At 41.1% G+C, this 27767-nt stretch overlaps 1 protein-coding gene across 3 annotated transcripts; it reads right to left on the bottom strand.

Annotated features, from left to right (window-relative positions):
* Positions 1-646: 646 nt before the first annotated feature.
* LOC129816794 (CD276 antigen-like) lies at positions 647-27617 on the bottom strand. 3 transcript variants are annotated; one of them, XM_055871691.1, is made up of 6 exons: positions 27436-27577; positions 26505-26563; positions 3559-3867; positions 3099-3416; positions 2345-2478; positions 647-2098 (listed from the first exon to the last, which is right to left on the bottom strand). In XM_055871691.1, exons 1-6 carry the CDS (start codon positions 27447-27449, stop codon positions 2051-2053), a joined length of 882 nt encoding a protein of 293 aa, XP_055727666.1. In that variant the 5' UTR covers positions 27450-27577; the 3' UTR covers positions 647-2050. The 3 variants fall into 3 exon arrangements, with proteins under 3 accessions (XP_055727666.1, XP_055727665.1, XP_055727663.1); XM_055871690.1 differs by lacking the exon at positions 26505-26563 and having other exon boundaries at positions 647-2095; positions 27436-27617; XM_055871688.1 differs by lacking the exon at positions 26505-26563 and having other exon boundaries at positions 27436-27608.
* Between the last annotated feature and the right edge of the window lie 150 nt (positions 27618-27767).

Here is a 27767-nt window from a genome sequence, read left to right as displayed (position 1 = left end):
CCCAAACGTTTGAACGGAAGTGTATATCTTTATTTATTTTTATTTTTTTACATTGTTTGCAAACTGATATGTGACACGTATGAATGCCAAAATAACATGCAAAACAGGTGTAACAGTTTAACTTTACGTCCGTCCCCTCGCCCATACCCGGGCGCGAACCAGTGACCCTCTGCACACATCAACAACAGTCACCCACGAAGCATCGTTACCTATTGCTCCACAAAAGCCGGGAACCACTACTTCAAGGTCTCAGAGCAAGTGACGTAACCGATTGAAAGGCTATTAGCGCGCACTACCGCTAACTAGCGCGCCATTTCACATCCGTTACACTCACCCCCCTTTCAACCTCCTCCTTTTCCGCAGCAACCAGTGATCCGGGTCAACAGCATCAATGTAACAGTTTAACTTTACGTCCGTCCCCTCGCCAATACCCGGGCGCGAACCAGTGACCCTCTGCACACATCAACAACAGTCACCCACGAAGCATCGTTACCCATCGCTCCACATAAGCCGCAGCCCTTCCAGAGCAAGGGGAACCACTACTTCAAGGTCTCAGAGCAAGTGACGTAACCGATTGAAAGGCTATTAGCACGCACCACCGCTAACTAGCTAGCTATTTCACATCCGTTACACAGTCAAGCCCCCCCCCCCCCAAAAAATGTTTTTTCTAAAAATGTGTGGCTCAAAAGCCCCACCTGCCCTGAATGATGGGTCGGCACTGGCCACTGTTATCATGCAGTTTGGGGTAGTCACTTGGCTGTTGTTGTCAGAACAGAATAATTAATGCCGTGGTTTTCCAACATGACCGCCAGGAGGCATCGTACGTCAAGCCCTCTATAGGCTATGCAGAGCCTTGGTCGAGTCCATTCAGGTCTATCATCTGTGCTTACATAGACCCGACACCTGATGACAATCAAACAGGACACGACCCAGACCAGAACGAAAAGTAAAACATTTTGGACCCGGTCCCAAGTCAAGTCTGGAGTATTCAGGTGGACCTGTGAAGACCTCTAAACTGGAGTTACCAGAATTTGCTTGACATTTGTAAATGGAATAATCCTTGACATTAGTCATCCCATGACATGGTCTCTTAGTTCACAGCAAGCTACATAACAATAAGCAATTAACACAATTCTCATGTCCAATTCTTCACACAGAGAATTAAATTCACAATTCTAAGTAAAATAACATTGACTATTTACATGAAAACTAATAATTTGGTCTAACATAAAACCAAATTGTTTGAATCCTCAGCATGATTCAAATGGTTCAGCAAAGTAGTCACTTCCTACTGCAGCTTCCTTATGTGACCAGTGACATTATAAGGGGTTTTAAAAGCACAGTAGGGGCTCCCCCATTCCAGTTTGACATTTACATAGGGATATCTTGTTTAGACCAGACAGATCTACATTAGACCAACACCAGGAACATGCAGTATACAAAATGCATAAAGACAACGATGGCTGTTCAGTCATGTATCAGCTGTATAACTACAGTAGTCTGGTTTGATTCTGCTACTCTTCTTAGAAATATGAAAGCACCTGTACTTTAAGAAGTGAGTAAACTCTACAATTGCAATACACAGTCTCCCTTTTTTGGGGAAGGGGTGGGGGGGGTGGCTTCGTTCACTGAGTCTAGCTCACGTTCGGTCCATTGACCACAGTCATTTCTCCCATCATGCTGTTCTTCTCTTCTCTTTTAGTTCCTAAACCTTGTCTCCATGGCCACATTTTGTACTCTGCTCTCGTCATCATATTCGTAACTCAGGGTTCAGTTCAGTGTCACCGAACTAGGGAAAACCATGATTAACCACTTTCAGGCGCCGTTTGCCTCGTTGCATAACACCCAAAGAATAGTTCAGACATGACGGCACAACACATTGCTCAATGTTGCTCCAAGTTCTACATTGAACATTGAACACAGGCCTTATTTTAAGTTTCAGTTCCTCTTATCATCATCCCTCCATTTTGTTGTCTGCCAGTTGAAGAGAGATTGTTGCATCAGAAGGGGAGACGCTTCACACATTCAGGCAGAGTCATCTTCATACACATTAAACGACTGGGTCACGCCTCTTTCCTGCCTCTCTGAGTCTCTGCTTCTTCAAGAGAAAAACAAAAAACATTTCTCACACACAAAGTCTGAAATGCTCGTTCGATTCACAACTCTATTCAATCACTATTTAAGAACTATTTTATTAGTACGTTTTATTTCTAACTCAAACACAATGGATTAACTATTGAACTTTGCTCTCTGGTTTGTTACCAGACGCTGTTTTTTTCCTAGATCCAAACAGCATTAAACACTTGGCCAGAAATCCTGGCAAATAATGAGGGGAAGGGCTCACCGTTGACCTTTCACGTCGGCAACATCTAGTTAGTAAGAACACCAGCAGGACTCCCACAATAAACATCCCAATCAGGCTGACAGCCACAACTGCTGCAACCTCTACTTTATAATGACCGCTATGTTCCATGGGCACTGGAAAGGAGAGAGGAAACAGAAAACATATGAATAGTGAATATAAACTATGACACGCTCCAAAAACATGTTTTAGATAAGAGAAGGTGAAGCCAAAAAGCTGTCAGAGGAAGAATTTGAAAAGTCAGACCTCTTGGTGTAACTTGACCTGTGGTGAGAAGGCTTTCCAACAAAAACTCACACTTCCTCCCAACATGCCACAGCAGTGTAACTTCTTTGTTGACTTACTCGTCAACACATCACTGTGGATTCTAGCTCCTTCATTTTTTATCCAAACATTTTGTTCAGTCAGAGGAAACACTGTTCCCTACTCATTGGTAATGCTAATAGAGATAACTGTTGTTTCTCTGTAGTTTCACTCTAGCAGAGTTAAGGGTTTTCCCTGTTGTGTTTTTATGCCTGGGCTTTCCCTAGCTTTCCCCCACCCTCAAGCACCCACTCCTAGCTTTTCATTCTCATGTATTCCCATGCAGATGTTTTAGGACTTTATGTACAAGCCGAGACCCAAATCAAAATCATTCAATGTATTCACCCTGGTGGTGAAAATCCAGACCCTGACTACCATGATATACTGCTACTGGTTAGTAGATCTACTGGTATCACTAGTCTCCTGTACTCACTAGGCTTTTGATTGCAGCTGGAGTTGGAGGTGAGGTTGGAGGCCAAGGCTGTGTTCTCCACCACACACTGCAGTTTTTCACCCTCACTCAGCTCGATGGTCAGGTTGCTGGTCAGGCTGTAGAGTCCTGTAAAGTTGTCCAGGTGGGTCACATCCCTCCTGGAGGGGTTCACCAGAGGATGTCCTTCCAGCTCCCAGTGAATCTGGCCCTCTGGATAGCCCCCAGAGGCTTTACACTGGTACACCCCCGACCCCTCTCCCCCTCCGGAACTCACCGAAGCCTGGTCTGAGACGAGGTCCATACAGACACTGTAGCTCGCTGAAGAGGAGAGAGGAGATAATCAACTACAGCGTACCTGAAATTTAGTAATTTTTTAAGTAGAAAAGAAAGGAAGGGAAGTAAACAATGAAATCAACCGATGGCTGAATGACTGAATGAACAAACAAACCAAATGACTTACCAGCCACATGTAGAATGACTTTTTGGTAGACAAAAGCGTTGGCTGTAAAGGAGCATTTGTATGTCCCGTTGTCTGCCACAGTGATGCCTGAGAGGAGCAGCGAACAGTTGTCCTTGTCTTCATTTAGAAAGAGACTGACCCTGCTTTCATATCTCGTCCCTATGGTTGTGTGGTTATTACTTCCATCATGATAGAGAACGGTGGTATGCTCTTCTAGCTGCCAGATAATTGTCTTCCTCACATTTCTATTTACGCAGGGGCAATGCAGGAGGACCTTCTGTTTCACAATTCCTTTCAAACCTGAGAGGGCTAGAAGACAAAAAACAGGCCTTTGAGTCGTTTCATTTTCTCAAGGTTAATTTCCAATCGTTTTTGCCAAGTTGTACTTGTCTGTAACAAGTTGGAAAATGGCAACAGTGGCTTAGAAAAACTCCCATTGGAACCGAGGAATATAGGAAACGAGAAGAGCCAGACTCTTAAGCAGCAATGGGCAACTTTGATGGGGGTGGGGGCCACAAAAAAATCTGAACTCCTCATAAGGGGCTCACGGGTCTGCATACCCACATCTATACCAACACATGCAGTCAGAGATGGCCCTAGCCTTTTGGGGGCCTGTCATGCAAAATAGTGTCCCCCCCCGCATCACAATGGCATTTGATGAGTTATAGCTTCTGTTGCTAGAACTTGCAAAATTCTGACTGGATAACGTAATGAACCAAAGCATCCGTTGCTATGCTGGATGCTTGGCTCTATTTTACCTTGTAGCGGTCGCGAAGGAAGTAGGACGCAGCCTGTACCTCAGAATTGCTTTCCAAGGACAGTGTTTTTAATGGTGACAACCTGCTGCTTCAGAAGACCGAAAAGACTGGAAAGAGAATACTCTTTCTTTACCATATCTTTGTCTTTATATAAGAAAATATGAAGAAATATGAAGAAATAATTTAAGCTGTTTTTGGATTGACGTTGCTAGCTACTGTACTTACTTACCTCAGCCTGCCTAGTCAGCTAGCCAGCTACAGTAACTAGCTAGCCAGTTATTTAGTTAACTGTAACTGTTTTTGTAGCTTTTTGTTTGTATGTAGCTTGCACTTCAATGGCATCCCTCGAGGAGATTTTCTTTTATCTTTCCAACCAGGTGAAGTACTATGAAGGCACCACTGATCGACAAGAGGCGCCACATTCAGAGAAATTCACAATTCAGAGTAACGTTAAGCTTAGGGCTAGGCCCCTTTTTTCCTCCACTTCCTGTCTGAATGACGTGCCCAAAGTAAACTGCCTGTAGCTCAGGCCCTGAAGCCAGGATATGCATATAATTGGTACCATTGGAAATAAAACACTTTGGAGTTTGTAGAATTTTAAAAAAATAATGTAGGAGAATATAACACAATAGATATGGTAGGAGAAAATCCAAAGAAAAACCAACTGGATTTTTTTGAGAGAGAGAGACCATCTTCTTAGAAATGCAAGAGAAATGTCATATTGAAAATTAGCTCCCTGGATGCTATTCCTATGGCTTCCACAGGGTGTCAGCAGTCTATGTTCAAGGTTTGTAACTTCAAAAACGAATAAGAAATATCAGTTTTAGTAGAGGGACACAATCTTGGAAATTAGTGATTGAGCGCGCCATGTAGTCATTACCACCTGCTAAAATCGGTTTCCTATTGAACATACTTCTTTCCAAAATAAATATTATAGTTTGATTACATTTGAGGGTATCTGAGAGGTAAATATAAATGTATTTTGACTTGTTGAAACAAAGGGGAAGATTTTCAGATTCCTTTCTCTGCATGTTGAACGAGTGGATTACTCAAATCGATGGTACCAACTAAACAGACTTTTTGGGATATAAAGAAGGATTTTATCTAACAAAACGACACTACATGTTATAGCTGGGACCCTTGGATGACAAATCAGAGGAAGATTTTCAAAAAGTAAGTGAATATTTTAGCGTTATTTATGAATGTATGAAACCTGTGCCGGTGGAAAAATAGTTTGATGTGGGCGCCGTCCTCCCCAAAAAATTGCATGGCATGTTTTTGCTGTAATAGCTACTGTAAATCAGACAGATTAACAAGACTTTAAGCTTTCAGCCGATATAAGACACACATGTACATAAATGTTTAAAATCCATAATATTTATGATTATTTATTTTGAATTGCACACCCTCCAGTTTCACTGGAAGTTATCCCGCTAGCGGGACACCGATCCCTAAGAACCTCCCGGGTGGAGCAGTGGTCTAGGGCACTGCATCGCAGTGCTAGCTGCGCCACCAGAGTCTCTGGGTTCGCGCCCAGGCTCTGTCGCAGCCGGCCGCAACCGGGAGGTCCGTGGGGCGACGCACAATTGGCATAGCGTCGTCCGGGTTAGGGAGGGTTTGGCCGGTAGGGATATCCTTGTCTCAGTATGTAATTTTTTTTTTTTTTATAAATCAAAAATAATAATAAAATGTATGCACTCTACTGTAAGTCGCTCTGGATAAGAGCGTCTGCTAAATGACTAAAATGTAAATGTAAGAAGTTTTAACTGGACTGATTTAACTATGTACAACCATTTTCCATCTAGCTAGTTGGTCATCTACATTTTGCTAGATATACATATAGTAGTTACACGTCTGTCATGTTGAGGTATCTAGCGATAAGTTAAACCTAATCAATCAAATGGATAGGTGTAAGCAATTAACGGTAATTCCAAATGCCCTTAACTAGGTGTCATCGCTAAAAAGAGAGAGAGCAAGAGGGAGAGAGGAAGAAAGTGAGAAACAATGAAAGTGAGAGAGAGGTTGGAAGAGAGTGGAAGACAGACAGAGAGAGAGAGATGTAGAGAGAAAGGATGAAAGTGAGAGAGGTTGGAAGAGAGTGGAAAACAGACAGAGAGAGAGAGAGATGTAGAGAGAAAGGATGAAAGTGAGAGAGGTTGGAAGAGAGTAGAAGACAGACAGAGAGAGAGAGAGATGTAGAGAGAAAGGATGAAAGTGAGAGAGAGGTTGGAAGAGAGTGGAAGACAGAGAGAGAGAGAGATACAGTGGGGCAAAAAAGTATTTAGTCAGCCACCAATTGTGCAAGTTCTCCCACTTAAAAAGATGAGAGGCCTGTAATTTTCATCATAGGTACACTTCAACTATGACAGACAAAATGAGAAAAAAAACAATCCAGAAAATCACATTGTATGATTTTTAATGAATGTATTTGCAAATTATGGTGGAAAATAAGTATTTGGTCACCTACAAACAAGCAAGATTTCTGGCTCTCACAGACCTGTAACTTCTTCTTTAAGAGGCTCCTCTGTCCTCCACTCGTTACCTGTATTAATGACACCTGTTTGAACTTGTTATCAGTATAAAATACACCTGTCCACAACCTCAAACAGTCACACTCCAAACTCCACTATGGCCAAGACCAAAGAGCTGTCAAAGGACACCAGAAACAAAATTGTAGACCTGCACCAGGCTGGGAAGACTGAATCTGCAATAGGTAAGCAGCTTGGTTTGAAGAAATCAACTGTGGGAGCAATTATTAGGAAATGGAAGACATACAAGACCACTGATAATCTCCCTCGATCTGGGGCTCCACGCAAGATCTCACCCCGTGGGGTCAAAATGATCACAAGAACGGTGAGCAAAAATCCCAGAACCACACGGGGGGACCTAGTGAATGACCTGCAGAGAGCTGGGACCTATAGTAACAAAGCCTACCATCAGTAACACACTACGCCGCCAGGGACTCAAATCCTGCAGTGCCAGACGTGTCCCCCTGCTTAAGCCAGTACACGTCCAGGCCCGTCTGAAGTTTGCTAGAGAGCATTTGGATGATCCAGAAGAAGATTGGGAGAATGTCATATGGTCAGATGAAACCAAAATATAACTTTTTGGTAAAAACTCAACTCGTCGTGTTTGGAGGACAAAGAATGCTGAGTTGCATCCAAAGAACACCATACCTACTGTGAAGCATGGGGGTGGAAACATCATGCTTTGGGGCTGTTTTTCTGCAAAGGGACCAGGACGACTGATCCGTGTAAAGGAAAGAATGAATGGGGCCATGTATCGTGAGATTTTGAGTGAAAACCTCCTTCCATCAGCAAGGGCATTGAAGATGAAACGTGGCTGGGTCTTTCAGCATGACAATGATCCCAAACACACCACCCGGGCAACGAAGGAGTGGCTTCGTAAGAAGCATTTCAAGGTCCTGGAGTGGCCTAGCCAGTCTCCAGATCTCAACCCCATAGAAAATCTTTGGAGGGAGTTGAAAGTCCGTGTTGCCCAGCAACAGCCCCAAAACATCACTGCTCTAGAGGAGATCTGCATGGAGGAATGGGACAAAATACCAGCAAGTGTGTGAAAACCTTGTGAAGACTTGCAGAAAATGTTTGACCTCTCTCATTGCCAACAAAGGGTATATAACAAAGTATTGAGATAAACTTTAGTTATTGACCAAATACTTATTTTCCACCATAATTTGCAAATAAATTCATAAAAAATCCTACAATGTGATTTTCTGGATTTTTTTTCCTCATTTTGTCTGTCATAGTTGAAGTGTACCTATGATGAAAATTACAGGCCTCTCATCTTTTTAAGTGGGAGAACTTGCACAATTGGTGGCTGACTAAATACTTTTTTGCCCCACTGTATGTAGAGAGAAAGACAGCAGTGCAAATGTAATTAGACTTTAGTATTTCAACAACTCTTCTCTTCCAACTTGTTAGGCAATCATTTGTACCTACAGGGAAGAATGGCCAGCCACACGGAGGGTGATTTTTACTAAGGAGGAGAAGGAGGCCGTGCTGAGCGAGATGCATGCTGGCCATTTCAAATCAAATTGTATTAGTCACATGCGCCGAATATAACAGGTATTCACCTTACAGTGAAATGCTTACTTTCGGAGTGAAGTGCATGATTGCGAAAATCAACCTACGCTTCTTCTGACGGGGAATTGTCAAGGAGGTGGACAGCGGGGCAAGTGAAATAACCTTTTGTTTATCAATCACATTCTATTATATCTGAAATTATGATTTCCATGTAATGTCATATCAGAGAGCACACAATGTTTCAATTTGTCACTTTTTGCTTAAAAAGGTCAGTACCTGTCTAGCCTGCCAAAAGTTTGAGAGGGTGAAGAATGTGGCGCTGCAGTTGCAGCCCATCAAAGTTGTTTCACCATGTCATATGATCGGTAAGTGTCCCAAATCAAATCTTGCCCTGATAAATTGTTTTGTAATGGTTGCTTTATTTGACCAAAGCAGAGTTCAATATTATAGAATGTGTGTGTGTGTCAGTATCCTTACAAATATGAACATCTGCATACTGTATGACACAGATAAGATAAAAGCAACCTTCTCCAACACTTTAAATGTTAGGGGTGGACCTCATCAGACCCTTCACCAAATCCAGGAATGGCAACAGCTGGTGTCTGACGGCAACTGATCACTTTACCAAGTGGGTGGAGGCAATACCCATTAATGTCGGTAAAGGAAGAGACATCCGGACGAATTACTTGGTTTGGAAGAAGGACGAAAGGAAGGCGAGACCAAGGAAACCTCACTGCTCTTTCGCTCCTAGCTGGTGAATAAGGTGAATATAAAAATAATATCATAACTATTTGCATTTGCACACAAAATAAGGAAACTAAAACTAGCTTCAGGTTAACACTGATATTTTTATCTGTCTTCCTAGGGTTACCTCTGTGTTAGCCAACAATCTTCTCCAGTTGGACGGTCGACCACTGAAAGTACTGACGCCCTACACTTCGGTGAAGCCCAATAGACAAAGTATGTTAAGCTTAAGTTGACATTTGAGAAAGCAAGAAATTGTAGTTATATTGAGCTTATAAAAATGTACCTCTTCAATTTACCTCTCCAAATTACTTTAAGACCATCGATTGTCCAAGCCCCCCAGGAGGTATCCCATCTACCAGAACCAGCGAGTTCGGATCAGTCTGATTCTCTGAGCTCTGAGTCAGGGGACCAGTAGGAGGTAGACTATACCTTCCAAAAGTGTTGAAAAGTATATACCCTGAAGGCACAGTGATGCCAAAACGTTGGTAAATACCCAATAAATTACTTGGAGTTTATATATGGAGTGTGCAACGCTCTTTATTTTGATAGTGAAAAGTACATACCTCCCATTTATAACACTGGACTAATCCAATAAAATGTTTTTCCAGTAAAGTGTAACCTGTGTGTTTGCTTGTTTACGTCTCTGTCCACTCCCCTGTTCCCTTTAACTCCTGTTCTCCAGGACCTAGGGTCCCAGAGAACCCTTTTATTGCTCTATCAATATGTGAGATACACAGATGAACTAAAAACACTAGCACTGCAAACACTCAGAACAAAGAGAGCAGCAGTGCCTGGACAGTCTCCCTCTTCAAGTCCCCCTTCCGAGACTGGCTGCCTGTTGAGAACAAGTGACAGGCAGAACCTCCCAACCACACAGCAACCACCTCCTCTATATTCCACACACCAGAATTCAGTATTTTAGTCATTGATTGCCATGTGAGTGTACTAAAAATCTGTGAAAATACACAACTGTATCAAAAAATATCAAAGTTTGTGTTAAAATCTTAAATATTGCCAGGTTGGTTTTCACATCTGTTTCACAAGGTGTTCATTATTGTAAGTTGTAAGGTTTCCTTTGATGGTATTTATTTGTTCCACATTATTCATTGTTGTATCCTAGGACCTACAATAGATACATATATATTCAACCACAAGGGTGTACTAACAAAAATGAATCATAAGTGGACTTTTTCTTTATGCGGATGACTCTACACTTCTGGTGTCTCACAAAAGTAAAACTATGTTGGAGAGCATACTTAGCACAGAGCTTACTAACATTAGCAAATGGCTTGGAGATAATAAGCTATCTCTGCACTTAGGGAAAACTGAAGCAATTCTTTTTGGATAAAGACCTAAATTGTGTAGGTTGTCTGAAATCAGAGTGGAGTTAGGGGGTGAGGTGCTGACTACTAAAACCTCTGTTAGCTACTTGGGATGTATCCTTGATGGAAGCTTGGGAGGTGTGAGCATGGCCACTAAAGTGCTAGGGAAGGTTAATGCCAGGACTAAGTTTTTGTCTAGAAAGTCCAAGCTGCTTGATAAGGACTCCATGAAAGTGCTAGCTACTGCCCTCATTCAATGCCATTTTGACTATCCTAGTACTTCCTGGTTTGGGGGCTTATCTAAACGTATGAAGGGGAAGCTCCAGATAGCCCAGAATAACCTGATCAGGGTAGTATTGAAGGTGAGTCCACGTACTCACATAGGCAGGAGCTGCTTTCAGGAACTAAACTGGCTGCCTGTTGAGGCTAGTGTGTCCCAGATTAGACTAGGTTTGGTTTACAGGAGTATTTATGGTCCTGCACCCAGATATTTAAGTGATTACTTTCCTCGTGTTGGGGATGCACACAATCACATCACCAGATCAGGTGCTTATACAGGTTCAGGAGTAATGCTGGGAAAGGTACTTTCTTGTATACTGGAGCCTCAGAATGGAATGAGTTGCCTCTGCCTATAAAAACATCCTCCTCTCTGGACAGCTTTAAAAAATAAAGTAAAAATATGTTTGATGTCTTCTGTGCCCATATAAATAACCCCTATAATGTAACTGGAATGATGAGATGGAAGAAGAACATTATGTTTTTGTTTTATTATTTCACTGCCATACTGTGTTTGATCTTGTCTAGCCATCTTGTCTCAAGAGGACCACAATGGAAATAAGTCCCAGACTTTGTGTGTTATCCTCGATGATTTTATTCATGTGCATGTATGACTTAAGTTTTATGTGTGCTTGTTTTTTTTTTTTAAATGGTCGAATTAATAAACTAAACTAAAACTGAAATGATATTATTTCAGTGTAGACAAGGGAAGGGCAGGTTAAAAACATGACAGCCAGACAAGTCAGTGTATGAATCAAACGGATTTGCATTTGAATGGAGTGGATATTGCTGACTTTGTGATCTGTAAGGTAAGTAACTTTAATGTGTCAAGCAGATGGCACATTTTCTTTGCCATTTCTGAAACATAGCAACGTTTAAGACATGGATTTAAAGTTGTAATGTTAACAAGGTATCCAAAAGTAGTTCAAAGTAATATTTTCATTTTATTAGCTAAACAAAACTTGTTTAAACAGCGAAATTTTTTGTGGAAATCAGCCAGGTTTACATAGTTATGATAAGAACGTAATTTAGGCTGGAATGATATCCAAAATTCTAATCATTAGGTCATCACACCGTTGATATAGCAACGGACGCTAATAGTTTATCGAATCCCATTGAGACGCAGAGGGGGTCACCTTTTGGCCGGGGGACATTATTGTTCTTGCGTACAGAACATTTTACCGGCCCCCTTTGCATGGGGTGTAGCAAAAATGTTGTAGTTTTACAGCAAGTTTGTTACATTTCCTGCTGCACCACCAGTTCTGTGAACATAACCTACTGGAGATGGTCAAGAATACATTTTTGCACTTTGCCTAACATTCTAGTAAAAACAAAGTAAATATATACAGCAACTTGAAGGAGTCATTTCGACAATTGACAATATGCTGCTGTATTCTGATTTCAATTGCTGTAAAATCTTGTATTGTGACCACAAATGTGATTTTAACTCATAACCTCTTGGTCGCTAGCAACCTGAAATGTGCAGTCTACAGTGCAGCTACAACACCAGATATGTGAGTGTGAAAGAGATATGGCCACACACTTGTTGGCAAGAATGCATTTCTGAACTTTGTTAAAATTAGCTAAATATGGTCAAATTATCAACACCAGCGTAACATCAAAACTAGCAGTGCTAAAGGACACTTGACGTAGAGCAGGGCTCTCGAACCCTGTTCCTGTAGAGCTACCATCCTGATTATAATAATTAGCTGGTTGATGAACTAAATCATGTCAGTTATAATTGGGGTTGGAGTGAACACCTACAGGAGGGTAGGTCTCCAGGAACAGGTTTGAAGAGCCCTTTACGTAGAGTATACAACACCCTTGGTTGGGAATGCATTGGTTCATACTAATTGCTTGGAACATACACAGAACAAAAATATAAACGTAACACGTAAAGTGTTGGTCCCATGTTTCATGAGCTAAAATAAAAGAGCCCATCCCTGTTAGTGAGCATTTTTTATTTGCCAAGATAATCCATCCACTTGACAGGTGTGTCATATCAAGAAGCTGATTAAACGGCATGATCTTTACACAGGTGCACCTCGTGCTGGGGACAATAAAAGGCCACTCTAAAATGTACAGTTTTGTCACAACACAGCAGGAATATCCACCTGAGCTGTTGCCAGAGAATTGAATGTTAATTTCTCTACCATAAGCCACCTCCAAAGTTATTTTAGAAGATTTTGCAGTACGTCCAACCGGCCTCACAACCGCAGACGGCGGTGTGTGGGCGAGCGGTTTGCCGATGTCAATGTTGTGAACAGAGTGCCCCATGGTGGCGGTGGGTTTATGGTGTGGGCAGGCATAAGCTATGGACAATGAAAACATTTGCATTTGATCAATGGCAATTTGAATGCACAGAGATACCATGATGAGATCCTAAGGCCCATTGTCGTGCCATCCTAAGGCCCATCTGCCGCCATCACCTCTTTTTTCAGCATGATAATGCACAGCCCCATGTCGCAAGGATCTGTACACAATTCATGGAAGCTGAAAATGTCCAAGTTCTTCCATGGCCTGCCTACTCACCAGACATGTCACCCATTGAGCATTTTTGCGATGCTCTTGATCGACGTGTACAACAGCGTGTTCCAGTTCCCGCCAACATCCAGTAACTTCGCACAGCCATTGAAAAGGAGTGGAACAACATTCCACAGGCCACAATCAACAGCCTGATCAACTCTATGTGAAGGAGATGTGTCGTGCTGGATGAGGCAAATGGTGGTCCCACCAGATACTGACTGGTTTTCTGATCCACGCCCCTACCTTTTATCTGTGACCAACAGATGCATATCTGTATTCCCAGTCATGTGCAATCCATAGATAAGGGCCTAATGATCTTATTTCAATTGACTATAATTGAAATTAACTGTAACTCAGTAAAATCTTGGAAATTGTTGCATGTTCGTTCAGTATATATTAACACACCAAAAATAAGGGTATTTTTAGGGTACACTACAGTGTTGTTACCTGGGGTACAATAAGGTCAAAGATACATTTCACAGGTACACATATGAACTTGCATTGTACAGTTTGGTACCTTGTAGGTATAATGGGACATTTTTCTACCCAATATTTTGAATATAAGGTACGATCATCACTGTACTTTGATAGGAGTGGGCAATGTACTGGTGGGGCTCATAAGCATATTTGCCGCGTGGTCAAATATATGTGTATTTGTGCCAACTGTCAGTGGAAGTGTTATAGCAGTTTACAGTAAGTGTTATGCCAACGCAAGTAGAGCACCTCGTTTCACACCTCCCAAGTCCATGGCCCACCCCAGACCCCCTTCAGCATCCAGAACCAGCACCGGACTAGCTGCCTGAGGAGGAGATGACGGAATGCAGGCCTTGAGGCGAGTAGAGTACTGCAGAGGCGAGCCTTACTCCCGCTACCCTTGGCCTGCAGCCCTCTTCCCCTGCCTTTATTTATTTATTTTTGCCCTCCTCAGGCCACCACTGACCAGACCAGGACCAGCCAATTGCCAACCACCTGGAGCAGATCAGGCTGCATTACCACCAGAACCAAACACCCCAACCTACGCCTGGATCGAGCAGACCACAGGGGAGTGCCTCCATTGACCTATGCGCTTCCAGGTGTCCGCTTGCTCTGAGGTTTGTCCTTCCTCCTCCTGCAGGACAATAGCAGACCAGACAACACCCAGACCAGAACCAACTGCCCAGCCATTATCTGCAGAATCTGTAAAGGGGACCATCCCACCTCGGACTGTACTTCCACACGACCCTGCAACCTGTGCAGGAAAGGGGAGCACTTCTTTATAACCTACAGCAATTCCTAGGCCGGCAGGGCAATGGCCAACTACACCAACCCCACGAGCCCAAATCCCACCAGACAACAACGAAGACCCAGAACCAGACCCATACCTTAACACAGGCACCGCCCAACCCACCACCCAAGATGTCTCACAAACGGCCCCCACCTGTCACCAGGCCAATGGACATACCCTCCCCCATCATCTCTCTCCCCCTTCCTCCCACTACACCTATCCCCCTCACAGAACCAGACCAGAACCAGGAACCATTCATCCCCACACCAGAAGAGGCGCAGAGGAAAGACCAAAGATCTAGACCTAAGCCCGGAGCGGGCAGGCCACAGGGGAGTACCATCACTGACTTCCGGGTCCTGGGCTTCCAAGTGTATCGGCTTGCTCCTCAGGTTTCCCCCCTCCCATCTGCAGATCCAACACCAGTCCCAGTTCCAGCACCAGAACAGGCGCGGAGGAGGGACCAAATATATAACTTTCACTCAGAGCAGGAAGACCACAAAGGAGTGCCACCATTGATCTCCAGGTCTTCCTTGTGGGTCTGTCCGCTCCTCAGGTTGTCCTTCCTCCCCTTTGCAGATCCAGCACCAACCAGGTTTCCAATACCAGACTAGGTGCGGAGGAGTGAAATCTAGTATATCCAAGCCTTCTAATTAATTTTTGGTTGGAGAAAGGGTTTTGGCTCGATGTTGTTACCTGGGAGATCCATTTGAAGTCTGAAAATTGAAACTACGAAAATTGTGGATGAGTTGGATAAGGTGGCGTCGGTGAGAGTAACGAGAGGTGGTGTCACGCCCTGACCGTAGAGAGCTTTTTATGTCTCTATTTTGGTTTGGTCAGGGTGTGATTTGGGTGGGCATTCTATGTTCTTTTTTCTATGATTTGTATTTCTGTGTGTTTGGCCGGGTGTGGTTCTCAATCAGAGGCAGCTGTCTATCGTGGTCTTTGATTGAGAACCATACTTAGGTTTCCTTTTCCCACCTGTCTGTGTGGGTAGTTGTCTATGTGTTGTTGCCTGTCAGCACTCATTTTTGTATAGCTTCACGGTTCGTTTGTTATTTTGTTAGTTTGTTTAGTGTTCGTTCTTTAAATAAATTAGTATGTACGCATCCCACGCTGCGCCTTGGTCTCCTCTCTTTGACGGCCGTGACAGGTGGGTTTATTTCGTTTTTTTGTGTATCTATGAAACAGAAGGAGGGTGCTCTAAGCCTCATGAAGATATCGGATTGCAATGTGTTGGGTGTGGATCTTTGAAGCAGGGTGCCTATCAAGGGTGTTATTGTGCACACAGACTGACCCACATAGTGGATGTAATGAAGAAGCCCATTCCATCAATTCTATAGTTCTTTGATGAAGAGTCTCTCCCTTCTCACGTGAATACCAAATTTGCATACAATATTTCATTTATAGCTAGTCACCATGTAATTGTAATACTCCATTTCCTACCAGACCATCATGTCAGTGAGTGTGATGGATTAGCTACAGTAAGTTACTATGAATTGTATTATAACCCACTTGTACCAAGTTGAAAGTAAAAAATAGAAAATTAAAGATGCACTATGCAGACATCGCGTCGCCATTTCATGGTTTCTAAAATTCGAATAGTTCACCTAATTTCAATTTGTGACAAATAAAAGCAAGTATAGCGTAGATAATCATTGTACCATCTAAACTAGAGGTTGACCGATTAATCGGAAAGGCCGATTAAATCGGGGCCGATTTCAAGTTTTCAGAACAATTGGAAATCGGTATTTTTGGGCGCCGATTTTTTATTTATTTATTATTTTTTTTATCTTTATTTAACTAGGCAAGTCAGTTACGAACACATTCTTATTTTCAATGACGGCCTAGGAACAACGGGACAGAACGACAGATTTTTAACCTTGTCAGCTCAGGGGATTCAATCTTGCAACCTTACAATTAACTAGTCCAATGCTCTAACACCTGATTACATTGCACTCCACGAAGAGCTTGCCTGTTAGCGAATGCAGTAAGCTAAGGTAAGTTGCTAGCTAGCATTAAACTTATCTTTAAAAAAAACAATCAATGACTGTCATTGCTCCAATGTTTACTTAACCATAAACATCAATGCCTTTCTTAAAATCAATACATAAGTTTTTATTTTTAAACCTGCATATTTAACTAAAAGAAATCCAGGTTAGCAGGCAATATTAACCAGGTGAAATTGTGTCATTTCTCTTGCGTTCATTGCACGCAGAGTCAGGGTATATGCAACAGTTTGGGCCGCCTGGCTCTTTGTGAACTAATTTGCCAGAATTTTACGTAATTATGACAACATTGAAGGTTGTGCAATGTAACAGGAATATTTAGACTAATGGATGCCACCCGTTAGATAAAATACGGAACGGAATAAACGTTTTGCTTTCGAGGTGATAGTTTCCGGATTAGTCAAAGGTATATGGTTTAGAGAGAAATAGTCGACGTGTTATAATTCCTGTAATAACTTGCGGCTGTACTCGAAAGGGGTTCCTTCGTTATTTTACCGTTCATGTCTTCCATAGAGAATGTCTTGATCTACTTCAAATAAGGTCTGTTTCGTGCAGGCTTAAACCGCCTCGACGTTTTGATACCCGTGTAAATCTCACTAGGATAAGGTAACGTTTGTCAACATATTTTCATAAATCCACTCTACAAAAAAAATGATCTTCTCTTATATTTAGCCAATATTGATCAGAGTTCTATGGATATCTACACAGTTATAAAATTGGCACGGTGGTGTAAGCCTACACGAAACACAGACCTTATTTTAAGTGAATCTAAAAATATCCTATGGAGTAAATGAAGGAACCGCTTTTCAGATTTTGCTAGTAGGTGTCATGGGAATTATGACTCACACTGGTTGTCAATTCTTACCATGTCCATTATTAAAATAGGATTTCCTGCATATAGAAATTAAAGTTTTTGTTTTCAACATTCATCACATGTAACTTAAACTCTATTTTTATTCAAACAGTTGAGAGTATTTGTCTGCTAAGCAGACTCAGTATCATTGTCACTTCAGAGCTGTGTGTGTATTTATGTATTATATTAAGTTAAAATAAGTGTTCATTGTTCATTCAGTATTGTTGCAATTGTCATTATTACAAAAATGTGTGTGTGTATGATAAAAAAAAAATTCTAATAAAATCGGCCGATTAATCGGTATCGGCTTTTTGTCCTCCAATAATCGGTATCGGCGTTGATAAATCATAATCGGTCGACCTCTAATCTAAACCACTGTGAAATATATATTCCATAACCCAAAAATATTGTATTTTCAGCTGTTTGAAGCTTGTGTACAAAAACAAAAGTAAAAGACGCAAAAACAAAACTTGCGCACGGGAAGCTTAGAAAGTGCGCATAGAACAGATCTACTGCGTCTTAGACTTGCTTTCAATGGCAATGACAGATTCATAACTCACATTTCTATGTGAATTTGGTCAAGTCGCCCAAAAAGTTACATATTGCAGATTTAAACATTAACCTCTTATAAACCAGCTGCCATTAGCTACTGGAAAATGCACAGTATCCTCTTAACTGCATCTCTTGAATGTCACAAGTTCTTAGAAAGAATGCAAAACTGACAATGTCAAAAAAGGTGATAGACCCTCATCAATAAAACCACTAACTGGTACAAAATTTCCACTGACGGCTGGCACAAATACAACATATTTTAGACCATGCCCCCAAATATCCTAATAAGGCCCGCCAGCACATTACCCCACCTACATTTCAAAGTACAGCAATGACTGTACCTAATATTGCATCTGTAACCAAGTTGCAAGTGGGAAAATACAACATATGACTGGGAAAATACACTTGAACGGCGATCCAACTGGTAATTACGAGTGGGAATCGAGTCTATCATCCCTGACTTCTCCCCCATGCTGACCGCTGACTTTGACTAGCAAGGAAATTACCTCAACAACAGCATTTTCGGCAGCTAAATGTAACAAAACATAATTCATGAAAAGCAATTTGTTAATGTGTTTTTCACTATAATTTGTTTACAAGCATGAAAGCTGTACTTTTAGTTTATGGTTGACGCAGCTTGTTGGCCATTAGCCAAGTGCCGTTTCCCAATGATTTCATAGTGGGTGAACGCATCTAACTGGTATTTACAACTTCACAACTTGTAAAATCCCATCTCCGACATGGTTACGAATGCAGCTTTCGATTTAATATATATACTGTCCCAGTCAAAAGTTTGGACACACCTACTCATTCAAGCGTTTTTATAAATCTTTTACCATTTTCTAAATAACACATATGGAATCATGTAGTAACCAAAAAAAGTGTTAATCAAAATATATTTTATATTTGAGATTCTTCAAAGTAGCCACCCTTTCCCTTGATGACAGCTTTGCACACTCTTGGTATTCTCTCAACCAGCTTCATGAGGTAGTCACCTGGAATGCATTTCAATTAACAGGTGTGCCTTGTTAAAAGTTATTTTGTGGAATTTATTTCCTTCTTAATTTGTTTGAGCCAATCAGTTGTGTTGTGACAAGGTAGGGGTAGTATACAGAAGATAGCCCATTTTGGTAAAAGACCAAGTTCATATTATTGGAAGAACGGCTCAAATAAGCAAAAAGAGAAATGACAGTCCATTACTTTAAGAAATGAAGGTCAGTCAATCTGGAAAATTAAGAACTTTGAAAGTTTCTTCAAGTGTAGTCGCAAAAAACTATCAAGAGCTATGATGAAACTGTTTCTCATGAGGACCGCCACAAGAAAGGAAGACCCAGAGTTTCCTCTGCTGCAGAGGATAAGTTCATTAGAGTTAACTGCACCTCAGATTGCAGTCCAAATAAATGCTTCAGATTTCAAGTAACAGACACATCTCAACATCAACTGTTCAGAGGACTGCGTGAATCAGGCATTCATGGTCGATTTGCTGCTAAATAAAAAGACTACTAAAGAAAACCAATAAGAAGAGACTTGCTTGGGACAAGAAAAGCACAAGCAATAGACATTAGACCGGTGGAAATCTGTCCTGTGGTCTGATGAGTCCAAACGTGAGATTTTTGGTTCCAACCGCTGTGTCTTTGTGAGACGCAGAGTAGGTGAACAGATCTCCACATGTGGTTCCCACAGTGAAGCATGGAGGAGGAGATGTGATGGTGCTTTGCTGGTGACATGGTCAGTGATTTATTTAGAATTCAAGGCACAACTAACCAGCATGGCTACCACAGCATTCTGCAGCGATACGCCATCTATCTGGTTTGCGTTTAGTAGGACCATCATTTGTCTTTCAACAGGACAATGACCCAACACACCTCCAGGCTATGTAAGGGCTATTTGACCAAGGAGGAGAGTGATGGAGTGCTGCATCAGATGACCTGGACTCCACAATCACTCAACCCAATTGAGATGGTTTGGGATGAATTGGACCACAGAGTGAAGGAAAAGCAGCCAACAAGTGCTCAGCATATGTGGGAACTTCTTCAAGACTGTTGGAAGAGCATTCCAGGTGAAGCTGGTTGAGAGAATGCCAAGTGTGCAAAGCAAATGGTGGCTACTTTGAAAAATCTAAAATATTCAAAAGGCACTCGCACATCTGAGCAATCTTTTTTGCAGGTGCATGGTAACAGTTGAACAAGATGAAGGAAAAAGGAAACCGCACACTGCTCTTGATAGTATCACTGATCTTTAATAAGCTTACGTATCGGCCTCACGGCCTTCGTAAAAAGCTCTGACGAAGGCCGTGAGGCCGATACGTAAGCTTATTAAAGATCAGTGATACTACCAAGAGCAGTGTGCGGTTTCCTTTAAGAATCTAAAATATATTTTGTTTTACACTCTTTTGGTTCTTTCATAGTTTTGATGTCTTCACTATTATTCTACAATGTAGAATACAAATAAATAAAAACCCTGGAATGAGTAGGTGTCCAAACTTTTGACTGGTACTGTATATACAGTTGAAGTCGGAAGTTTACATACACCTTAGCCAAATACATTTAAACTCAGTTTTTCACAATTCCTGAAATGTAATACTCGTAAAAATTCCCGGTCTTAGGTCAGTTAGGATCACCACTTTATTTTAAGAATATGAAATGTCAGAATAATAGTAGAGAGAATGATTTATTTCAGCTTTTATTTATTTCATCACATTCACAGTGGGTCAGACGTTTACCTACACTCAATTAGTATTTGGTAGCATTGCCTTTAAATTGTTTTACTTCGGTCAAAAGTTTTGGGTAGCCTTCCACAAGCTTCCCACAATAAGTTGGGTGAATTTTGGCCCATTCCTCCTGACAGAGCTGTTGTAATTTAGTCAGGTTTCTATGCCTCCTTGCTCGCACACGCTTTTTCAGTTCTTCCCACAAATGATCTAAAGGCTTGAGGTCAGGGCTTTGTGATGGCCACTCCAATACCTTGACTTTGTTGTCAAACAATTTTGCCACAACTTTGGAAGCATGCTTGGAGTCATTGTCCATTTGGAAGACCCATTTGCGATCAAGCTTTAACTTCCTGACTGATGTCTTGAAATGTTGCTTCAATATATCCACATAATTTTCCTGCCTCATGATGCAATCTATTTTGAAGTGCAGTCCCTCCTGCAGCAAAGCACCCCCACTACATGATACTTCCAACCCTGTGCTTCACGGTTGGAATGGTGTTCTTTGGCTTGCAAGTCTCCCCCTGTTTCCTCCAAACATAATGATGGTCATTATGGCCAAACACTTCTATTTTTGTTTCATCAGACCAGAGGACATTTCTCCAAAAAGTATGATCTTTGTCCCCATGTGCAGTAGCAAACCGCAGTCTGGCTTTTTTATGGCGGTTTTGGAGCAGTGGCTTCTTCCTTGCTGAGCGTCCTTTCAGGTTATGTCGATATAGGACTCGTTTTACTGTGGATATAGATACTTTTGTACCCGTTTCCTCCAGCATCTTCACAATGTCCTTTGCTGTTGTTCTGGGATTGATTTGCACTTTTCGCACCAATGTACGTTCATCTCTAGGAGACAGACCGCGTCTTCTTCCTGAGCGGTATGACGGCTGCATGGTGCCATTGTGTTTATACTTGCGTAATATTGTTTGTACAGATTAACGTGGTATCTTCAGCCGTTTGGAAATTGCTCCAAAAGGATGAACCAGATTTGTGGAGGTCTACAATTTTTTCTCTGAGGTCTTGGCTTATTTCTTTTGATTTTCCCATGATGTCAAGCAAAGGCGCACTGTGTTTGAAGGTGGGCCTTGAAATAAATCCACAGGTACACCTCCAATTGACTCAAATGATGTCAATTAGCCTATCAGAAGCTTCTAAAGCATGACAATTTTCTGGAATTTTCCAAGCTGTTTAAAGGCACAGTCAACTTAGTGTATTTAAACTTCTGACCCACTGGAATTGTGATGCAGTGAATTATAAGTGAAATAATCTGTATACAATTGTTGGGAAAATTACTTATGTCACGCACAAAGTAGATGTCCTAACCGACTTGCCAAAACTATAGTTTGTTAAGAAATTTGTGGAGTGGTTGTAAAATGAGTTTTAATGACTCCAACCTAAGTGTATGTAAACTTCTGACTTCAACTGTATATATTGGGTAGAAAATGTTCAATTATACTAGATTATCCGCACATGTATCCTAACAGGTACCGACCAGTACCATGCAAGTTCCTATGTGTACCTCTGAAGATCAGTACTTCACACTATAGGACCACAAGGTCATGGTCTGAGTAAAGCTACTATAAAGAATTAACTAAATTCATTCAGGAAATTATTTGTCATAACTATAGAAGAGGGTATATATTTCAGTTAATCACAATTGATTGAAGTGTTATTAAGCATGCGGAAGGAAATTACCAAAGGACCTTTGGAAACCAAAACAAATGACCTTCACCTCAGTCATGTCTCACTTAAAAATATACTAAATATTACACACGCACGTCTTTTATATCTCAATACAGACTGTTAATCAAGCAGAATCTTAACTATAGTTGTTGTTGCCTCTGTCACACCCACACATCTTCAGTTCTCCTTTCTATTCCTCCTCCTGTATGTGTCACACAGTGTCTATACATTAACATCCCAGTTGTCCATCCAGGAGACTATTTCTGCCCTTTTCACCTAAACAACCCAACACTCCCATCTACGCAAACACAGCCTCTCTAACCTCACGTGAACCTCCCCCTTGTTAAGTCATAAAAAACAATATATGACTTTTGCCCAGGATAAGTTTATCCCAGCAGGTGGATGTAGAAAGTGGGACTAGGTTTAAGTAAACAAGAGAGGTCGACAGATTATGATTTTTCAACGCCGATACCGATTATTGGAGGACCAAAAAAAGCCGATACCGATTAATCGGCCGATTTTTAAAATTTATTTATTTGTAATAATGACAATTACAACAATACTGAATGAACACTTATTTTAACTTAATATAATACATCAATCAAATCAATTTAGCCTCAAATAAATAATTAAACAATCAATTTGTTTTAAATAATGCAAAAAACTAAGTGTTGGAGAAGAAAGTAAAAGTGCAATATGTGCCATGTAAAAAAGCAAACGTTTAGAACATGAGACCATATGAAAGCTGGTGGTTCCTTTTAACATGAGTCTTCAATATTCCCAGGTAAGAAGTTTTAAGTTGTAGTTATTATAGGAATTATAGGACTATTTCTCTCTATACCATTTGTATTTCATATACCTTTGACTATTGGATGTTCTTATAGGCACTTTAGTATTGCCAGTGTAACAGTATAGCTTCCGTCCCTCTCCTCGCCCCTACCTGGGCTCGAACCAGGAACACATCGACAACAGCCACCCTCGAAGCATCATTACCCATCGCTCCACAAAATCCGCGGCCCTTGCAGAGCAAGGGGAACAACCACTCCAAGTCTCAGAGCGAGTGATGTTTGAAACGCTATTAGCGCGCACCCCGCTAACTAGCTAGCCATTTCACATCGGTTACGCCAGCCTAATCTCGGGAGTTGATAGGCTTGAAGTCATAAACAGCTCAATGCTTGAAGCACAGCGAAGAGCTGCTGGCAAACGCACAAAAGTGCTGTTTGAATGAATGCTTACGAGCATGCTGCTGCCTACCACCGCTCAGTCAGACTGCTCTATCAAATCTTTGACTTAATTATGACATAACACACAGAAATACGAGCCTTAGGTTATTAATATGGTCAAATCAGGAAACTATCATTTCGAAAATGAAATGTTTATTCTTTCAGTGAAATACGGAACTGTTCCGTATTTTATCTAACGGGTGGCATCCATAAGTCTAAATATTCCTGTTACATTGCACAACCTTCAATGTTATGTCATAATTACGTAAAATTCTGTCTAATTAGTTCGCAACGAGCCAGGCAGCCCAAAATGTTGCATATACCCTGAAACTGTGTGCAATGAACGCAAGAGAAGTGACACAATTTCCCTAGTTTAATATTTCCTGCTAACATGAATTTCTTTTAACTAAATATGCAGGTATACAAATATATACTTCTGTGTATTGATTTTAAGAAAGGCATTGATGTTTATGGTTAGGTACATTCGTGCAACGATTATGCTTTATTCGCAAATGCGCTTTTGTTAAATCATCCCCCGTTTGGCGAAGTTGGCTGACTTTGTTAAGAAGAAATAGTCTTCACAGTTCGCAACGAGCCAGGCGGCCCAAACTGCTGCATATACCCTGACTCTGTTGCACAGAACGCAAGAGAAGTGACACAATTTCCCTAGTTAAAAGAAATTCATGTTAGCAGGCAATATTAACTAAATATGCAGGTTTAAAAATATATACTTATGTATTGATTTTAGAGAAAGGCGTTGATGTTTATGGTTAGGTACACATTGGTCAACGACAGTGCTATTTTCGCGAATGCGCTTGTTAAATCACCCTTTTGGCGAAGTAGGCTATGAATCAATGATAAATTAACAGGCATCGCATCGATTATATGCAACGCAGGACAAGCTAGATAAACTAGTAATATCATCAACCATGTGTAGTTAACTAGTGATTATGTTAAGAATTGATTGTTTTTTATAAGATACGTTTAATGCTAGCTAGCACCTTACCCTTGCTCCTTGCAGCACTCGCATAACAGGTAGTCAGCCTGCCACGCAGTCACCTCGTGAAGTGCAATGTAATCGGCCATGATCGGTGTCCAAAAACGCAAATTACCGATTGTTATGAAAACTTTAAAATCGGCCCTAATTAATCTGATTAATCGGTCGACCTCTAGTAAACAATGTGAGGAATGTTGTGTCAGTGGAATAACACACTCAGCCTTGGCTGTTGTTCAATGCCACAGACAGATTGTAAGTGCCCATTTGTTATATCTAGCCATGTCTGGCTAGCACTGAGCCTTCTCCTTAGACTGAAAATGATTAGAGGTCATCATGGGAGCATGTGCAAATCTTTTGCATTCATTTGGGACATACAATAGTTGGTGGTGCAGGTGGTGTTTGGGATAATCTTTGACATCTCATGTTTTGAGAGATTAGAAATGATGATAGATTATTACTTTCAACACATACAAAGTAACAAACAGTTCTTCAAATTCAATAGCCCATAAGAGATTGTATTAAGTAAACAGAGTCATTTGAAAGTGGAGCAACACTCCCAGGTGAGCTATTTGAAGCGGAAGTAAATTCAATTGTTGCCAAATCTGTTGTGGATTTCAAATGTAGAGCCAGTTATTAACGCGCATCGTCTTTATGTAGGTCACAAACGAACGGCTTCTAACAATGAACAACCAAAATGTTCTGAAAAGGTATAATTACTTAATCAAAGAAATATAGAAGGTGTAGTATTAGTATATTTGATTTCATTACATAAAAATTATGCCAAAGCAACAAAAGACCATATTACAATAGCTCTATCAATCTACAAAACAGACCAGCCTGGATAGGAATTCAAATTTGACTTCATGAACATCATTGCTGTCCAAGAACACTAAACACAGTATATCCTACATCACTGATAGTTATGCAACTATAGATAAGAGACAGCCAGACAGTTAGGTTGACTTCTATCATCTCCGGATCATAAATCGTCTACAGATATCTAAGGAATAGTTATGTTTTCCATGGGTTTGCCCAAATGCTACTGGCTTGCTGATTTCCCCCGTAGCTCTTCAACAGGGACCGTTTAGCACATTTTAGAGTTGATCTTGGACTCAACTCAAGTCTCTTAGTGCCCTGAAACTGACGATGCAGCAAGACAGCTATGAGACTTTTTGACCTGAATAGAATTAATGGAATAATACATATTTGTTGGCTCAGATGAGGAGGATATCTAGTGACACATTAAAATCAGAATATTCCATGTTGATATGGCAAGTTACTTCATACCCATGCCAAATTATACTGTCACTAACTCTCTCGCTCTCATAAAATGCTGGACATTGCACTCATCACGGTCACACATCCTATTCATCTGCCGAATCCTCACCTCCTAATAACGTGTTTCCTATTTTTCTCCACACACACATACGAGGAGGAGTAGATAAACAGTCTTTATTGAGATATAAAGTGTGTGTGTACGTATGTGTGTGTACATGCGCGTGTGTGTGTGTACATGTGCGTGTGTGTGTGTGTACATGCGCGTGTGTGTGTACATGCGGGTGTGTGTGTACATGCGGGTGTGTGTGTGTACATGCGGGTGTGTGTGTGTACATGCGGGTGTGTGTGTGTACATGCGGGTGTGTGTGTGTACATGCGGGTGTGTGTGTGTACATGCGGGTGTGTGTGTGTACATGCGGGTGTGTGTGTGTACATGCGGGTGTGTGTGTGTACATGCGGGTGTGTGTGTGTACATGCGGGTGTGTGAAAAAAGGTCTAAAGGAATATCAGAACAAGGACACATAAAAGAGGATTTGAAACCAGAAATAATGACCTTCACCTCAGAGCCATGTCTCACTTGAAAATCCAGAGAATGAGGATGTTACAACAGTTTGTCCATAACTCTACAAGCAATTGTGATTAATTGCTGTCCATCACCCCTCCTAAACTTTGACTACGTCTATGCCGTCTACTGAGGCTATGAGAATAATAATTTACCTGAGGCAGAGATGAAGACTGCTGCTAATCCCAGGACAGTCCACATGACAAAGTGTGTTCTGCAGGAGAAAATGTATAAATATGTCAGGGGGGCTTGCTGATCAGAATGTGAAGGACCATAGCTAATTAAATCACAGATTGCATTACAGGACAGGTGGTGGGTTGATATTGACTGATAATGGATTTCTTTATTTTCACAATATTGTTTGGAACATAAATGTATAAAGAAGACATTGTCCAATCCAAGCAATGCAACCCCATTTGTTCAGCGGTCTGTCTAATCACATTCTTGACTGATGTGTCAGTTGACTGCCCACCAGTCTACAATCCATACACTGTAGTTAATAATGGTGCTACCTATTGCAACTTCTAATCCATTTGACATTTGCAATAGATTTCAATACATTTATTGAAATATATTTCATGGACTTAATTGTTTAATTTATGGGTAAATCTACTTGAATTCAATCACTTTTTGACAGCATCCATTTTTGATTTAAACAGAACTTTCCGTACATGTTTGCCCATGGAAGAAGTGGTCAGAAAGTGACTTTTGGACCTGAATGTGGTGCTCAAAATGTACCCAGCATACCATGAGACATCAATGGAAAATATACATAGTTGGAGTTTGATATAATTTAAAAGCTTACAAACATGGTTGTCAATCCATTTGATAATTTCTTGAAAAATGTTTTTTATTTAACGTTTACGCGTTTTTCGATAATTTACGTTAAACTCCGATGTGTTTTTCTTCAAAGTTCGATATGTTGTAGTTTTTACTTCATCTGAGGTTGTGTTGTGCCCGCTATCGGTTGAGACACAATCATAGCGTAATTTCATTTCTCCCCACACAGACGAAATGACATTAACTTTCATTTTCTGACTACGGATCACAAAGTATGTTGCATAAAATTATCATTATTAAATTTACCTGTATGTTTCCATTTTCTCCAGACGAGATCAGTTGTGTGTGTGTGTGTGTGTGTGTATCCCAGTTGAACGACACACGTGGAATGCATAAAAGTCACGAGTGTCGGTTGTCGGTTATTTTTTATATATATATATATATTGACGTCAAGCTTCCGCAAAGAAAGATTGCGACAACAGCATTAAAGTAGCCTACATAATATTGACTTGCACGGTCACAGGTGGGAAAGCCAAATGTGTGTTCACCAGACAGTTGACGCTCGTGCGAGCCTGAGTTCAAGGCAATGGGATTATTGGGATTTCCGATTTCAAATCAAATTGTATTGGTCACATGCA

The sequence above is a fragment of the Salvelinus fontinalis genome, chromosome 19 (genome assembly GCF_029448725.1).
Source record: "Salvelinus fontinalis isolate EN_2023a chromosome 19, ASM2944872v1, whole genome shotgun sequence".
In the NCBI taxonomy this organism is placed as follows: domain Eukaryota; kingdom Metazoa; phylum Chordata; class Actinopteri; order Salmoniformes; family Salmonidae; genus Salvelinus; species Salvelinus fontinalis.
This window is presented reverse-complemented; position numbering and strand designations above follow the sequence as displayed.